At 36.1% G+C, this 18,147-nt stretch overlaps 1 protein-coding gene across 2 annotated transcripts in view; it reads left to right on the top strand.

Moving 5' to 3' along the window:
* The window catches only part of LOC150075774 (neurobeachin-like protein 1), a 693,585-nt gene that overhangs the window by 262,583 nt on the left and 412,855 nt on the right, over positions 1 to 18,147 (top strand). For both annotated transcript variants that reach the window (XM_090387670.1, XM_090387669.1), the window contains exon 20: positions 2,638 to 2,723. In XM_090387670.1, coding sequence (XP_090243796.1) covers positions 2,638 to 2,723 — 86 coding nt within the window. The remainder of the gene's footprint in view (positions 1 to 2,637; positions 2,724 to 18,147) is intronic.

Here is an 18,147-nt window from a genome sequence, read left to right as displayed (position 1 = left end):
GTGCCTTTTTTATGTTTATCTTCAACAATTTATCCTCCACTTTCCTCTCAGTTATTACAAAATCATCTAGCTCATTGCCAGAGTTTAATTCTCCTCTGGCATTCCCCTCTCTGAATAACTCCTCATGTGTGAATGTAAATGCAAAATTATATTTTTTTAAATTAGTTCAGGTATGATTGGTGAATTACTAGGTTGCATTCATTGTCATACCTCAATAGTGTAAAATCACCCCAACAAATTCTGCTTGTGTGGCTCTCTCGTAATTAAAGTAAACAGTGTACAATTGTGACAGATATTCAGAAATTTACCTGTTATATTTTGTCTGTCCTCTAGGTTAGTGGTTTTCAACCTCTGCTCCATGCATTTGATCACTTGGAATTCCATACCAAACAATAAATTTTTACATAATTTATTTACAAGTGTCGTCTGTGTAAATATGAGGAAAATCTTATTTTGTTTATTTTCTGGATCATTGTAATGCTAATGTAATATTCATATAATGTGAATTAGCATAAAAATAAAAAATACATTAGCATAAAAATAAACTAAATAAAAAAAAATTGTTTCAAATCTCTTCCTGGATTAGGGAATAATTTGTGGTGCTCTACAGTATTAAATGTTGAGAAGTGCTGCTCTAGGTGACTAGAATAAGGTGTGGGCACGACATATTATCCATACTGCCTGTTCAAATAGATTATGTGACTGATTGAATCAGAGGAAAAAGTTGATCCATTTGCCATACCCGTGATAAGGAGGGAGTCAAAAGATAATGATGTTGATTGTGACTTTTGTAACATAAATATAAATTGATTCTTAATAATGAGTACATACAAGATTGTTTTTGAACCTGGATTCAGTGTTTAGATGAATCCCTCATAATGACACCAATTTACACCAATTTGAGTACCTCCACAGCTAGAAGGTGAAGTGGAATGTGATAGTGTGATTGGCAGAGATCTGAGAACTTTGGCCAAACTTGAGTACATACCAGATGAAGATACACGAGAGCTGGCTATGTACCCAAGGCAAGTTAAATGACCTTATTAGGGATCCTTCTCCAAAGATAAAACTGAACTTCTTGCTTGAGACTAAAGCAGAAACACTTGGTTAAGTGTTTCTGCTTTAGATGCCCACAAAGAAATTATTGAAGTGTTTAAGACTTTAAATGGGTTGAGTAACTAATTGTTGATAGCATCCTTACTCTCTCTCAGATAACACAAATAAGTGGACATAAATTGAAAAAAAAGATGCTTGTAGGATAGATGTGCAAAAATTTGCTTTCTGCTCAATTGATTGTTGGAATGAACTTTCATTTGATGTTGTGGAACTAGGTAGTTTGAATGAATTTTAGAAGGATTTGACAAATTATTAGAGGGGAAGGAAGATGATGTGGGTCATGGTTTTTTTTTAAATTTTTATATATATATATATATATATACAGGGTGTCTCAGAAATACACGGCATAACTTCAGGAATGAGTTCGTAATATATAGACAATAAAAATATTTTATATCAACATAGTTCCGGAAATGCTTGGTTCCTGAGTTATTAACCGGAATGTCTTATCCTGCAGGTGATTTCCTTCATCACAAGGTACTGACAGAATCTGGTGGTTTTCCATTCCAACCGTGTATTCAAATCAGGAGCAAGCGGATATGCACTTTATGTACGATTTGGCGGACGGCAATACTCTGGAGGCTCATCGTTTGTACCATGAAAGGTTCCCAGAACAAAGATGTCCAGACAGGAAAACATTTGAAGGTATCCATCGCCGCCTTTGTGAACATGGGGACCTTTACACCTCATGCTGCCGACAGAGGACCACCAAGATCTATGACTTCTGAAGTAGAGGAGGAGATTTTGGATGTCGTGCATGCCACTCCTGGAATCAGCACATGCAGAATAGCATGCAGCTGGCTGTTCAACGTTTGACTATTTGGAGAGCGTTGCGAGAACAACAACTGTATCCTTACCATCTGCAATGGGTACAGGCCTTGTCACCAGCAGATTACCCTGTACGAGTAATGTTCTGCCAGTGGTATTCAGGCAGAAGGTGGACATTTTGAACAATTACTATAAGGTGATGTGAACAGTTGAGTGTCATAGACAGACCTTCAAAACTCGGAAATCAAGCATTTCCGGAACTATGTTGATATAAAATATTTTTATTGTCTACATATGAGGAACTCATTGCAATGCATGTATGAGTGTAAATACTCAATATGTATTTTTGAGACACCCTGTCTGTACTTTAATGTAGATTTGATGTTCATCAATATACTCCTCACTGTTACCAAAAGAGGCAGATAGATTTAATCCACACACAGGGCACTTTTTGCCTTTCTCTTTAGAAGATATTCTCAGCTTCATAGACAAAAGCGGGAGAGAGAGTTATTTTTTCTTCCAGAAGGTTTAATTTGTACGTTTATTTTTGTCTCTCTCATTTCATTTTACACCGGTAATATAAGTTTTTCTTTTAGTATCCTATCCCAAGTTATAAACATGTTTTTTTTTTTTTTTTTTTGATGCATTTCATTTATTAGTTATGTACATTGTAAGTAATTATAATTATCAGTATTTAATGAAGACAATGTCTATTAACAGCAAGAGAAACTTATTGTTAGTTTTCCATTTTAGGTCCAAATAGCCTGACATTGTTTAAAAGTGAAGAAGGATCAGAAGTCGATTTGTCAAAACAGCTGGTATTTTATTATGATGCCAAGGTATTGTGAATATAAAGTTTGGAGGAGATACAGTGAAACCTGCATTTGAAGACCATTCATTTCACCTTAACAGGTGGTTATGTCATACAGGATAAATGGGGAAAAAATACAAAACAAAATTACATTACAGACCATATTTCTTATGTAAATTAAATATCATGTGTCAAGTTTACATAAAAAAAATTCACTAATATTAAACTTAAAATTGACTTGAAAAAATTCAATGTGTTATTATGATGGAATACAGACAATTGAAGCATGGTCTATTTTTTTTTACAGTTCATAATCCATAAAGATATCCCTAGCTACGGATTAATTTGGATCAAAATGCTGTATACCAAGTTAATATGCATTAGAACATGTCTTACCTTTCAGCTATTTACAGTAAATGTCTATTATTATAAAAACATTAACTTAGATGGAACATTTGCTCTCATCAGTGCTTTAAAGTATAGTAATAATGTAAGTTTATTGTGTATGTTTTTGCAAATGATTTTCTTTTTTTTTTTTTTTTTTTTGGTAGTTGCTGGCACATCGGCTTCTGTGGCCATAATGCACCTCCCAAAGTTTTTGCAGTACTTTGATCCAAGCCCGAGGCGTGATTCGAACCCACGACCTTTGGGTTGCCAGGCAGGCACTTTACCCACCCGTCTAGCCCGGAAATGCTAGACATGCAAATGATGATCTGTCATTTATCATCAGAGATAATGAGAGATGCATATGGAAAGGATATGCATGTTGTTGCATGTTTGCTATTATAAAACTAGAATTGATATAATTTTTAGCAAATATCCCAAATAAAAATGTGAAGAAATGTTAATAAATTGCCCATTATTTAATGTTTAAATTCATTTGAAACAACATGGGCTTGATTTCCAAAGTGATTCTTTGATTGCATTACTCAGGAAATATATGGTTTCAGCCTCAGTTATTGCATCTCAGCCAATCTTTGTTGTTCAGTTTTATCACAGAGAAGGCTTGTTCACAAATATGTTGATGATGCAACTATAACTTGACTAACCGTTACCTCCAGACTTCATTACATATTCTGAATGTAGTGAAGGTGTGGAAAATGACCCTTATCGAGGCATTTATAGAACTAAGAAAGATTTATAGAACTGAGAATTGTTTAATTTATTTCTCAGTTTATAATTACATTTTATCTTGAGATTTTCACTTCCATTTTGAAAATTTTCTATTTCCATTTCATCTTGAGAATTTTCTATTTCCATTTCCAGTATCAGACAGTTGTGGAAATGTGCTTGAAGCCATCACCGTGAATATAGAATGCTTTAACAAATTGTTTGATTTCATCATGAGAAGTTTCTATTTAGCATTAGCATTAGTAGAGGCATATGATGCAAGAAATCAAGCTTATGCAGTATCAGCCAAAAAAAAAAAAAAACTTCCACTTCACCCCTCCATTCGTTCGAAATACCTGTCTAGCTGAGCCTTAAATTTATTTAGGCTATCAACTTCCACAACAAGGGATGGAAGTCTGTTCCACCAACCAACTACCTGCTGGCTAAAGGCAAATTTCATCACATCTATCCTACATCTGTCTTTCTTCAATTTGAATTTATGCCCTCTAAGGTGATTATTCTGAGCAAGAGGAGGAATCCCATCAGCATTGAGCAAACCATTCAAGGTTTTATACACCTCAATCAGATCACCTTGCAGGTGCCTAGTCTAAAGGCACTGTAATTTTCAAAACTTAAGCCTTTTTTCTTAAGAGCAACCCTTTGTTCCATTCACTAATCTTGTTGCCCTTCTCTGTACTCGTTCCCGCAGCTCTACATCCTTCTTGAAATGAGGCTTCCAGACCTGTATACAGTACTCAAGGTGTGGCCTGACCATTGCCTTATACAAGGGAATAATCACCTCCTTATCTCTGCTAGAAAAATCCCTGTATATCATTGACAAGACACCATGAGCTATTCTTGCAGCCCATCTGCACTGCTCAGAGAACTTCATATCTACCTGCACATTTACCCCCAGGTCCTTTTCATTCTCTACCCCTGGCAGTGTAGCACCACAGAGTTGATACGTTGCTCTGGGGTTGCTGTTTCCCATATGTAGTACTTTACATTTGTCAATGTTAAACTTCATTTGCCACTTCTCAGCCCATCTGCTCAACATTTCCAGATCCTCTTGCAGCAGAATAGCGTCAGTAGTGTCTTTAACAACCCTGCCAACCTTTGTATCGTCTGCAAACTTGGACATTAAGCTTGATATACCATCATCAATATTATTTATAAATACAGAAAATAATAATGGACCCAACACTGAACCCTGATGGACTCCACTAATAACATTAGTCCACGATTTAGTCCACGATGAGCAGTGTCCATTGATTACCACTCTCTGTCTTCTCCCCATCAACCACCCCTTTATCCCCAGCAATTTGCCTCCAATGCCACACTGCTCCAATTTGTGCAGCAGTCTTCCATATGCAACAGTATCAAAAGCCTTTCTAAGATCCAAGTATATAATATCAAAGTTATTCCCTGCATCCAGTTCTTTTGTGATTGCATCATAGTATCCAATCAGATTGGTCAGGCAAGACTTCCCCTTAACAAAACCATGCTGTGTCCGAGCTATAACTGAAGTCTTGTCTAGATGATCCTGCAGTGCCCCTTTAACCAGTGCCTCCATTAATTTTCCTTGAACAAAAGTTAAACTCACAGGGCTATAATTACTTATGTCAGCCTTTGATCTTCCTTTGTGAATTGGGGTCACATTTGCACATCTCCAGTCTATGGGTACCTCCCCTGAGTCCAAGGAAGCTCTCATAATTATGGCTAAGCGTTTGCTTACTTCTTTTGGTGCCTCCTTTAATATAACTGGATAGATCTCATCCACCCTAGGTGCCTTTCTTGTATTTATCTTCAACAATTTCTCCTCCACTTTACTCTCAGTTATTACAAGATTATCTAGCTTACTGCCAGAGTTGAATACACCTCTGGCATTCCCCTCGCTGAATAACTCCTCATGTGTGAATGTCAATGCAAAATATTCATTTAGTTTGTTAGCTACCTGAGCAGGATCATCAACAGTAGAACCATCGACATCAAGTGGACCAATCTGATTCATCCCTTTCCTTCTAGAGTTTACATAAGTAAAGAACTCTTTGCTGATTTTCTTTGCATCCCTTGCCAAAGATTTCTCGTAATCTGCCTTCGCCTGCCTAACCTCCTTTGTAACTTGGTTACAGATCAACTTATATCTATTATAGGCTTCTGTGTCACGTGTTAATTTGTAAGTATCCCATGCATTTTTCTTCTCTGCCATATGCCTCATTAGTTCATCTGACATCCATTTTGGCCTAAACCTTGAACGATATTTCTTAGTTGGTATGTACAGCCCTAGTAGCTTCCAAGATAAGGTCTTTGAATGCTTCCCATTTTGAATTTGTTGTTGGTAACATCATCAGTTGGTCCCACTGTATAGAATTTAAATACTGTCTCAGACCATCATAGTCACCTTTACGAAAGCAATAACCCTTTCCTTTACCCCTGATGGTAGTTACATCTTTGAGTAAATCCCACTTCAACACACTGTGATCACTTCCACCCAGTGGTTCCTTTATCTGCAGATTCTTAATGCATGAAGAATCACTACTGATAATCAGATCAAGAGTATTGCTCCTTTAGTTGCCTCCCAAACATGCTGACGTAGAAAACAATCATCCAATAAATCCACAAAAGTCTTGCTGGTGTGTGAGTGACCAACCCACAAATTCCAGTCAATATCTGGGAAATTAAAATCCCCCATTATAAGACTCTCTGATTTACTGGCCTACTCTATTTCCCTGTACAGTTTCTTATTATACTCATCAGAGTCATTAGGCCTATAGCACACTCCTACTTTCAATTTTGATCTCCCAATGCTTATGTCACACCAAACTGACTCGACACTGCACTGTCCAGCGATGTCAACTGGCTTCACTTCCTTGGATTTTGTTTGTTTCTTAACTAATAGCATAACCCCTCCTCCCTTCCTGTTCTGTTTATCCTTTCTGTACACATTGTACTCCCCAAATTCCAGTTCTGCATTCTTTATATCTGTGTTGCACCATGTCTCTGATATCCCAACAATATCCGCATTTGATGCTTTGAGCAATACCTCAAATTCATCAAATTTATTTACCAAACTCCTAGTATTGGTGTACACGCGAGTATACATGCACCTGTTCCTATTCTTAGCTACCCAACACAACCCATGTATTTACTTGTACCGCAATGACTCTCAGCAGTCTCTGAAATATCCTGCATCTTGTTTTCCAGGCTTCTGCTCATTCCAATAGAAGCAGTGCAAGAATCACTTTCACCTCTGCCAATGGCTACTTTTAATCTATTATTCCTTGTATCCCCCCAAGCTAGCATTTTGCGACCCACCTAATACTGCCTCGATAGCATCATCAAATATTCTTGCACCCTTTCTATTTAAGTGTATCCCACCCCTGTAGAAGCAGTCTCTTCTGTTAACAAGTACAGACCAGGCTGAAAAAAATTCTACCCCTTGAGCCTTGCACAATCTTTCCATTGCCGAATTAGAAGCAGTAGTAGTAGTGGCATGTGATGCAAGAAAGCAAATGTATGAGGTTATGCAGCATCAGCCAAAAAAAAAAAAAATCACACCCCATTCCCTCCAAATGCCTGTCCAGTTCCTCCTTAAATTTATTCAACCTATCAACTTGCACAACGAGAGATGGAAGTTTGTTCCAGCAATTAACCACCCTCTGGCTAAAGGCAAATTTCCGCACACCTATTCTACATCTGTCTTTTCTTAATTTAAATTTATGCCCCCTTAGGTTCGTAATCTGAACAAGTGGAAGGATCCCATCAGAATTCAGCATGCTCAACCCATTTAAGGCCTTATACACCTCAATCAGATCACCGCGCAATTGCCTAGTTGCCAGCCACTGCAATTTGCAGAACTTAAGCCTCTCTTGGTAAGAGGATCCCTTCATTCCCCTCACCAATCTTGTTGCCCTTCTCTGTACACGCCCAAGTAAATTTACATCCTTCCTAAAATGAGGCCTTCAGACTTGTACACAGTACTCAAGGCATGTCCTGACATTGCCTCAGAGGGACAATCACCTCCTTCTCCCTGCTAGCAAAATTCCTATATATCATTGACAAAACGCTATGACCTGCCCTGGCAGCCTGTCAGCATTGCTCAGAAAACTTCATATCTGACTGCACAATTACTCCCAGGTCTTTTTCATTTTCTACCACCTTAGGCGTAGTATCACACAGTTGGTACGTTTCTCTGGGTTTACTTCTACCCATATGCAGTACTTTGCATTTGGGTAAATCTGCCCAAATTATCTAGATCCTGTTGCAGTAGCACACTGCCATTACTGTTATTAACAACCCTGCCAACCTTTGTATCATCTGCAAACTTCAACATTAAGCCTGATATACCTTCATCAATATCATTGATAAATATACAAAACAGCAGTGGACCCAACACCGAACTCTGTGGGACTCCACTAATAACATTAGTCCACCACCCTCTGTCTTCTCCCACTTAACCATCCTTTTATCCATTGTAGCAACTTACCCTTAATACCATTCTGCTCCAATTTGTACAATAGTCTTCCATGCGCAACAGGGTTCCTTTGTAACCTTTGTAACCACATCATAATATCCTATCAAATTTGTCAGACAAGACTTTCCCTTAACAAACCCATGCTGTGTCTGAATTATTGCTGCAGTCTTGTCTAGATGATCCTGCTATGCATCTTAAACCAGTGTCTCCATTATTTTACCCGGAACAGAAGTTAAGCTAACTGGTCTGTAATTACTCGTGAAAAACCAGAATTGCAGACACATTCATGTGTCTGCAATTCTGGCTTTTTTTCAACAGTGTCCTGTATTTGTTAAGTAATTCTGCTGGTCTCCAATTATTAATATCATTAGTGCCAATGTATACAACTATATCACCTTTTGTGCCCTTAAAGGATGATATCCTTTAAGGGCACAAAAGGTGATATAGTTTGCATTCACATTGGATTGAGGGGTAAGCAGCTGAATTTCTTCAAGTTTGGAAAAATCCCAAAATTGTTTATGGGATTTGGATTAGAGATCATCAATAATTCCAATTTTGGACATTGAAATTTATCCTCTGAGTACATTTTGCAAATTTTTCTGAAGCATAGTAATTGGGTGAAGTTGCCTTTGTTCAGCTGCTGTTCTCAAAGCAACAGTTGTATTTTGAAAGCCTTTGTGTCGGAATGCAAGTCTGAGATGAAGTAATCAATCTTGAAGAAGCTTCTTCAGGTCATTTAGATGACCTGTCATGTCAGCTAGAAATGATCAGCCAACTGGATCTGCTCAAAAGATTTCACCACTCAAAAGATTTGCATTTTCCTCCAAGGACATCTTAATTTTGTTTCAGGTCTGGGAAAAGCTGTATATTATTACAATTCTAGGCTGTCTAGCAAACATATAGAATGGCACATTGAGAAACTTGGCTTTAGTGTCATCTGGGAACTGTTTGAACTGATAGTGATTCAGCACTGCAAATGTGCAAAAGTAGTTCATTGTGTGAATAACAACATTCATAACTTTAACCAGTTGCAGCTTTTTGCAACCTCTTGGTGAATTATGCCATGGAGGGTGATAAGAGTCATCTGTTTTTCTTGCCATGAGACTGAAGAGTGCAGTACATCCATACATTGCTAGCACACCATCTGAAATAAGTCAATTTTTGCCAGAAAAGGCTAGCAACACCAGGCATTTTGAAATTTGCAATATGTCTTTACCCAAGGTTTTGCTATGCAAACCCTTCCAATTACAGCAAAGTTTTCATCCATGCCTCAAATAAAAATCGGCAGTTGTGTGGAATCTTCACTTGCGAGTAGTCAAATAGAATACGACATTACAAACATTTAAGCACATTTTGTCCCAAGATAACCAGATTACCAGAGAAGCCCTCCAGACATTCTTTGATGTTCATACTCACAGTTTGTAATTGTTGGCACTTTTATAGGATGCTAGATCTCCTGGAAACTGTGATGTAAGTCTCTTTCTGAAAATGACTTTCATGCTTAGCAGTTGACAGAGATAGCTCATGGTTTGCATGGATAGCCTTTTAAAAATATTTGCATGTATACTAAATTTTACATGAAAATATATTAATAACTATTTTTTAAATACAAGGATCTCTACTTAATGTATACTTTCTATGTAATACACACATCAGGGTGTTATAGCATATCTGTATCACTATTAATGGGATTGTTGCCTATTGCAAAAAAAGCTGTTTTATTGTTGAGGCTTGCAGATCACTTTCATAAGCCATAAAACTAATAGATTGTTATTTTCCATTATGCAAGAAGATCTTCAAACTTCAGTTTAATCAGTAAATGAAAAGTCTATTCTTGACAGTTATATATGTAACCTAAAACAATGTTTCTCAACTATATGGGAAACACCGCTCTAGGTTATACCTTTTTTATGGCTCATTTATTTGCATAATGAAAAATATCAATCTGTTAGTTCCCCTTGAATATGCATAGGGTTCCTTCAGTATGTTGAAGGAAATCTGTTGAAATATGGAATTTCTCATCAGTGAAGTAAATTACAAAAGAAACTGGTCAATCTGTAAATTCCAGTGTTAATGCACTTTTATTTTGTTTATGATTGGTTATACAAAATGTTATTGATTGTGAATGAGATAGCAGGGCAGGTACTAATTGTACTGTTAGTACTTGTCAGTCTTTGATGGGAAAACATTACAAGTATGGAAGGGATCTGTGCATGCCTTTTTTGGATATTAACAGTGTTTGGGTAATGACTGTGTTAAGGAAACAGGGAGTAAGAAAGTTGTTGATGTATTAAAAGTCTATACAGAGGGATTGAAAGCTGTGCAAAAACAATAGTTGAAAACACAGGTTGATTTGAAATTAATAATGGACTAAGATATGGTAGTATTCTTTCACCTCTGCTGTTCATACTAGTAATGGATGATATAGCAAATGCTGTGGAGAAAAGGATCGACACAGAAAAGGTGAAAGTGATGATGTTTACTGATGATTTGCTGATATGGGGATGGGGAGGAGGTAGTACAGGAGTAGTGGAAAACTGGATGGAGAAGGCAAATAAATAGAATTTAAAATTTAGTGATTTATAACGATTTATAGAATTGTTAGTGCAAACAATTTTGTTAAGCTTGGGGGTTCCGTGGAAAAAAATTTTCCAACTAAAAGGGTCTTTATGTCACTAAGGTTTGAGAACAATTGATCTAAAGAAAAGTTGTGATAGGTTTGCAATGAGAGTAAAATACAAAGGTAAGAGAATAGAACAGGGAAAGAAGCTAAGATCAGCAGAGGTATAAGATTAGCAATAGGTAAAAATGCTTTTGATAAATGAAAAAAAGCAGGAATTAGGAACTATTTTGAAATTAGGAATTGGTTTAAGGAGAAGATTGGAGTGAAGTGATATTGTATGGAGTATAGTATTTTATGGAGCAGAGACATGGACATCGAGAATGAAAGATATTTGGAGATTGGAAAGTTTTCAGGTCTTATTGTGAAAACCTTTCCCAATAAGATGAGTCAATAAAATGAGAAATGAAGAGGTGTTTTTGAGAAGAATGTTTGATTGAAATATTCTGAAATGGAAGAGAAGTTGGATTGGACATATGTTGCAAGGTGAGAGACTGATGAAAGATGAGATAGAAGGAAAAGTTGGGGGGGGGAGGAAATAGGCCCAGAGAGATTGAGTGGTGATGGTGGATATGGGATATGGAGGGAGTGGCTGAGGGAGATATGGAGGAGTGGTTGTATGCTTGGACCTATCCTTGACAGAACACTGATGATGATGAATGATATCAAATTAGGTTTGGTGAAAAAATTTTGTTAAGCAGTGGACAAAAAAGGACTACAGTTGTTCTTTTCAGTACTTATAACATTTTATATGGATGGTGATGTGGAAGTTTTATTTTTAAAAATTTTTATTAGCCCTCAAATTAGCATTAGCATTAGTAGAGGCATATGATGCAAGAAAGCAAGCTTATGCAGCATCAGCCAAAAAAAAAAAAAAAAACCCATTTCGTGCTTCCATTTGTTCCAAATGCTTGTCCAGCTCAACTTTAAATTTAGTTAGGCTATCAACTTCCAAAATCAATTAACTAATGAGAGGTGATGCTTTTTGTGATTTCTACGTCAGTTAAATAGCAAGTTAGAATGCCTTGAAAGCATTCCAGATTTCATCTAACTGTGCAGGTTGATCAATCTTGCAGAGCACTAGGTTGTAGTATAAGATAAAGAATTCAATATTTTTCTGCTAAGCCATGGAGCTATCAGTTATGAATATGGAGATCGGTTATATCAAGACATTTGTGCACTGAATATCAGAGTAAATGGATTTTAATCATGTTAGCTGATTACTTGCCAGATACTAATAAGGGACTCCTGAATGCTACATCAACAGCAAAGGAATTTTAAGTCACATCATTTATAAACTTGAAGGGCAGTAAAAATGGGTCCCTTACTCCATTGCAATACTAACATTACAAATTATCAGAGCACACGCTTCTTGATTAGACCGGGGTTCTAGCCTGTGACCACCAAATACGGAGGATGCAGAAAGGTCAGGGAATGACCACTGCATATCCCCGGAGCAATATGGCCTTAGTTGATAATGCTCCTAAAAACCAAATAACAAACAAACAAAAAAAAATTATCAGATTTCTCATCTGAATCAAAAAACAAATATATTTGTATTTTGTTTAGATTTATCAATTGATATAATATAACTTTTAAGTACAGTCAGTCCTTGTATAATCCGTGTTTACACTACACGAATTCGATCATACACAATTTATAAATAGGGGAACAATATCGTATATAACACGAACCAAATTCGCTTATGCATGATTCGCCTTTGTGTTTGATATTTTTCATTCGAATGCCATTTCTTGGCATTCGAATGCGGAATCACTCCAACTGAACACAACACGATAGCAATGAAGAGAAGATTCTGAAAATGTATTTGTTTTTTATATCAGTGAAGGGAAAATGCTTTTCACCATAATAACGTAAAAACCCACACAATTCCAGCTATCGGTATTATTGCAAATGCAATTAGATCGAGTTTACTACCAATTTATAACAGATTCCGCTAGCAGAAACGCAACTGGAAATTGTTTTTATTGTTTTATGGTAGTAACCCCTAGAAATGTGCTTTAGTAAAATGTGAGTTAGTGAGGTGTTAGTGTGTGTCTCTCCCTTTATGGTGTTGTTTATTCAGTTGCTACACATGCGCAGCTTTGTTTATGTGTATCAAGCGTGCCTCCTCATTTTGTAATTGTGCTTTATTCCCTAAAAATGAGTAAAATACTTAAAAGGTGTGAAAAGGAAGTGTCCTGGTGAAGACATTACAGATTCAGAGAAAAAAAGAAAAGAAATATCGATAAACAGAGGCGGATTGGGTCAAAAATTCTTACCCAGGAAAATTTGTAGTAGTCTCATACTAGCGTTTATGGCCAAAATCACACCGGCCCACTGGGGTTTCCCCGGTAAGGCTTATGGCCAGTCCGCCTCTGTTGATAGATAAAAAATATGAAATTTTGAAACACTTTGAGCGAAATTAAGACCATGTGATATTGCAACTGCTACTGGCCTAAATGAGGCAACGCCGAGAATTAGAAAGAATGCAGAGAAAATAAAAACAACTTTCATTGCAGGAACAACTCAAAGTATAATTAAAATCCAACAGACACAAAGAATTGGAAGAGATGGAACAGCTGTCATCTGTTTGGATAGAAAATCAAACAAAAAAACAAATTTGCTTACGATAGAAGCAAAAGCATTAGCAATATTTTATTATGAAATAGTCATAAAAGTATTTTATTACCACTATTACGTAATAAAATATTGCTATTGCTATAAACATTACCAAACACAATAAATAATCCTAATAAAATACGATTATTTATTGTGTTTGGTAATGTTTTGGTTACAAATGTGTGTTCAATCTTGGGTGGTCGGCACCTAACCCTATTTTTCCCATAGGACCTGTTATTTATATTGCACAAGGATTTCTAAGAACACAACTATCGTGCTATACGAGGACTGACTGTATTTTAAGTTTTTGTGAAGTAAACTGAATGTCTGTCCATCTGCACACCATGGAGCAATGTCATGGCATATTTTTTGTCCATCTGCACACCATGGTCATGGCATATTTTTTGTTTCTGAGTTTAGGTTTATTTGTTACTTTATTGTATTCAGATCATGCAGCATCCATTCAGTATCCACTTTGGTGTGTTTGTTCTATAGCACTGTAAAAGAAAAATATGATCTTTCAAAACTCACAATGGCAGATGTTCCCTGAAGTTGTCATTATAAGCTCCTTTACTTTATTTCATTTATTCTTCCTTATCTTATGTTAATTCATTTCTTTATTGTGCATATTGATATTCCTCTTTGGTTGGTGTTAACATATCTCCTTTGGCATGGAATTGTTCTTTTGCATTTATTGAAGGTAAGCATCAGTATTTGTGATTAATCTTTCTTTGATTAATTTACTTTAATTATTAATTTGTTAGGGTGGCTTGGACACACAGCAGCATTCACACCTTGCTGAGCATGACCTTAATTGCTGTAGTTGAATGTTGTATAGAAGTGTTCATTTCTACAATACAATGTTTTTGTCTTAAAAACATCCTAGTCTTAAAAACTGCTCTATACACCATCTTTAAAGACCAGCATCTAATTGATTACCAGGCATTAACTAGGAAATGTTTATGAGCTCTAAAAATTGTTTTAAAATCATATATCTGACCAGACTAAATTAATTGTGCCATGAGGTAATGATTAAACAGTTACCTGGTGGTGTAGTAAAATATTTTACTAAATATTTAATAAAATTCAGCCATTGTATTTTGATATTTTATATTTTAACTTTTGACACCTAACAGGTTTCACTGTATTATTTTTAAAATTACATGGTTTGTATTGATTGTGCAAGTAAGGCACAGCCTCATTTTGTTCTGTAGCAATGAGAAAACTAGGTTTTCTGTTTATTACGTGGATGCTTACGAGTGAACCCCATTCCAAAGGATTGAAATATGGTATGAGTAATGACATTAACATACACATTAAATAAATGACATACACATTAAATAAATAGAACTTATCCATTAATTTAGAAGAGGGCAATATTGAGACAACTCATAGTAGAAAGCTTTTTCACAGTATGAGATTGATGCACTAAGTAGATCTAGTTTGCTCATTGCTGTTTACAAAAGTAGGCCATGCCCTACATGTACAATAATATTTTATAGCTAATAGTTGTTTAATTAGCTAAAACTCTTTCAGTTTTTTGAAATATGATGTGTAACAGTTAAAAATTTAATTAATAAAAATCAGTCATTGTTTTGTATGCTAAACTTTGTGCATATGTTTATTACAGATTGAAACAAATGAACAGTTTTAAAAAAAACTAGGAATCACCAGCTACTTAGTGATCTGTGAAGAGAGGTGTATAGAGCAATAAATAGAGGCGGCACGACCCACCTCTCTTGTTCTATTCTATGGAAAAAAATCCTAAATGGATGAATATCCTCAAGAAAAGATTTTCTTCTTTTACCCAATTAACCAAGAAAAAAGTGTTCACCATGGACCTTTAACCTCTTGTGTTCAAGGTTTATGGTGAACACTTTTTACTTGATGATCACTGATGGTCCAATTAGGAATTGTAACCCAGTAGTGAATATTTTTGGCTGAACCCAGATATAGAAAGTGAGACATCGAAGTTTGATTTTCCAGTCACACTGGTGACTGGAGAATCAAATCAGTAGGTTGGTTATGGATGAAAAGGTTGGGAGTAAGAATAAAGTCCTCCAGAAGACCATGAGAATCTGTTTAGTTGAGCTAACCCAAAATCCTGACTTGGCATTGATATCCAACATTATGATAACATGATTGGAATTAAGAAAATTAAAGCATAATCAAGGTAATTCAGATTCATTGAAATCAGCAGACAGTAGACAATAAAGTGAAATTAGATAAAAAGAAAGAGCCAGATAATTAATCAAAATAGAGAACAAATTTGTTGCAGAGACTGTGGATGACTACTATATCACATTGCTGATTAAAAACTATGGTGCAAGTTTTAGGGTCTACAGGAACTGATTGAACAAACCTGGCTTGAATTGAAAAACCCATGATTTTGGAGAAATGACTTAGACCTTAGCAAAATAGGGTTCCTGGATGTGATGTTAATGGAATGCTGTTCCACCAAAAAATGAATCTTGTCCGCAACTGCAAGATCATTGGCTGTTAATCTGTGTAATCTTTAGGTAGGAAATGATAGTAGGAAAAGAAACAGAAGAATTTATAGATGATACCAATCTAGTATCAATATTTACACTATGCTGTGTACCGGATGATCACCAGAGCTATTCATCAATAGTGTGAAATCTTACAAGTTCCAGAGCACACTGATATTCAGGACAGTTTATAACCCACACTAAATGTTGATAGTCTCGCTTCCTTCATTTACAGTTGATGCATGATGCATCAACATGCCCACTCCTTGCTCAATGATCACACCAGCAAAAATTGTGGGAAAAAAACTGAGGTATGGCCATACCCAAAGCACAAAAAGCATTTGGTCACAAATTGTAAATGGCTGAAACTTGTGTGAACTACAACCAAGAAATATTCTGTCGGATGAGGTGATACATTTAAACGTTTTGGAAGAAAGGCTGACAACGTGATGCATGTAATTAGAGGACCTTGATTGTATTGAATCTAAAATCTACATCATTTTTAACATTGTCAAAGGTAGTAGTAGTAATAGAGGCATGTAATGCAAGCATATGAGCTTATGTAGCATCAGCCAAAAAAAAAAAAAAAAAAAAAAAAACAATTTCACACAACCATTCCCTCTAAAAATTTGTCTGGTTCCTCCTTGAATTTATTTAAGCTATCAACTTCCACAATGGCAGATGGAAGTTTGTTCCAGCAATTAACCATCCGCTGACTAAAGGCAAATTTCCGCACATCTATTCTACAACTGTCTTTCCTCAATTTGAATTTATGCCCCCTCAGGTTCATAATATGATCAAGTGGAAGAATCAGAATTCAGCATGCTCAACCCATTCAAGGCCTTATATAGGGTGTCTCAAAAATACATGGCATAACTTCAGGAATGAGTTCCTCATATGTAGACAATAAAAATATTTTATATCAACATAGTTTCGGAAATGCTTGGTTCCCGAGTTATTAACCGAAATGTCTTATCTCCCACAGGTGATTTCCTTCATCACAAGGTACTTATATATTTATATTATATTATCATTATGTCTAAGGTGGCACCTAGACTTCCGTCTATCTCCATCTGATAAGCTGACTGTGTGCAGAACCTCTGCACACAGAGGTTCTGCACCTCTGCAAAATAGACCTGTATGGAAGGTCTCCTCACCACCAGGGAGCAGCTGGCACCTGCACAGCCACTCCCCGGTGGCGAAGAGACCCTAATAACTGCCCATATTCACTTGGTACTGATCTGGTCTTCTATTTTAAGTGCCTCATGCACAAAAATCCCGCACCCACCGGAAGTAGTGCTATACCAGTGGATGCCAGCAATCCCGCTCCCAGGCTGCCCACACCTGAGAGCCAGCAAAAAATAAAAAAAAAATAAATAAATAAAATAAAATTATATACATATATACACACACATAATATAAACAAACTAAAAATTAAAAAAAAAAACAAAAAACACATAAAATGTATATAACCAAATCTTAATTAGTAATCATTAGATTATTCCAATGTCTTCTCCGTTGAAAAACAGTTACACAGAACTCTTGCAGTGCTTGAAATTTATCCTGATTAGCAATAAGATCACTTTCACAGCCTCTAACTAAATTACCAATCTTCACTTTTAGCCTTTCTCTATGTTCAACATACAAACTACAATCATATAATAAATGACTCCAAGTCTCAGGTTGACCGCAAGTGCATAAAGGAGAGCTGACTAGACCAAAGTAATGTAGTTTAAAATTCAATGACCCATGGCCAGTTAAAATAAACGATGTTACCATAGAAGGAAAAAACCATTTGTTGTTACTATCATAAGTAAATGTAACTGTTGGAATGAACAATCTAGTCACCTCCCCAGTTACACTAAGATCCCATCTCTGTTGCCATATACCAATCATTAGAACATTTTTCTTAGCTTTAGCTATCTCTATAGTGACATCAGTTGTAATATTCACGAAAGAAACAACTATGCTTTTTTTAAGTAATAACAAAGGGCCCGATACACAATGTACAAGTCTAGAGGCAAATGCCCGGCCAAAATCTGCATAGCATTCGTTGAGACTGTTCTGCACAAACTAGAAATTGAACGCTGAATCGATAACAATTTCTGTTTAAATTTAACGTTAGTAACTCTGAAGT

Source organism: Mastigoproctus giganteus, chromosome 13 (genome assembly GCF_048544385.1).
Source record: "Mastigoproctus giganteus isolate SK-2022 chromosome 13, ASM4854438v1, whole genome shotgun sequence".
Taxonomy (NCBI): Eukaryota; Metazoa; Arthropoda; class Arachnida; order Uropygi; family Thelyphonidae; genus Mastigoproctus; species Mastigoproctus giganteus.
The sequence above is the reverse complement of the archived record's forward strand: the minus strand, read 5'-3'. Positions and strand labels throughout refer to the sequence as shown.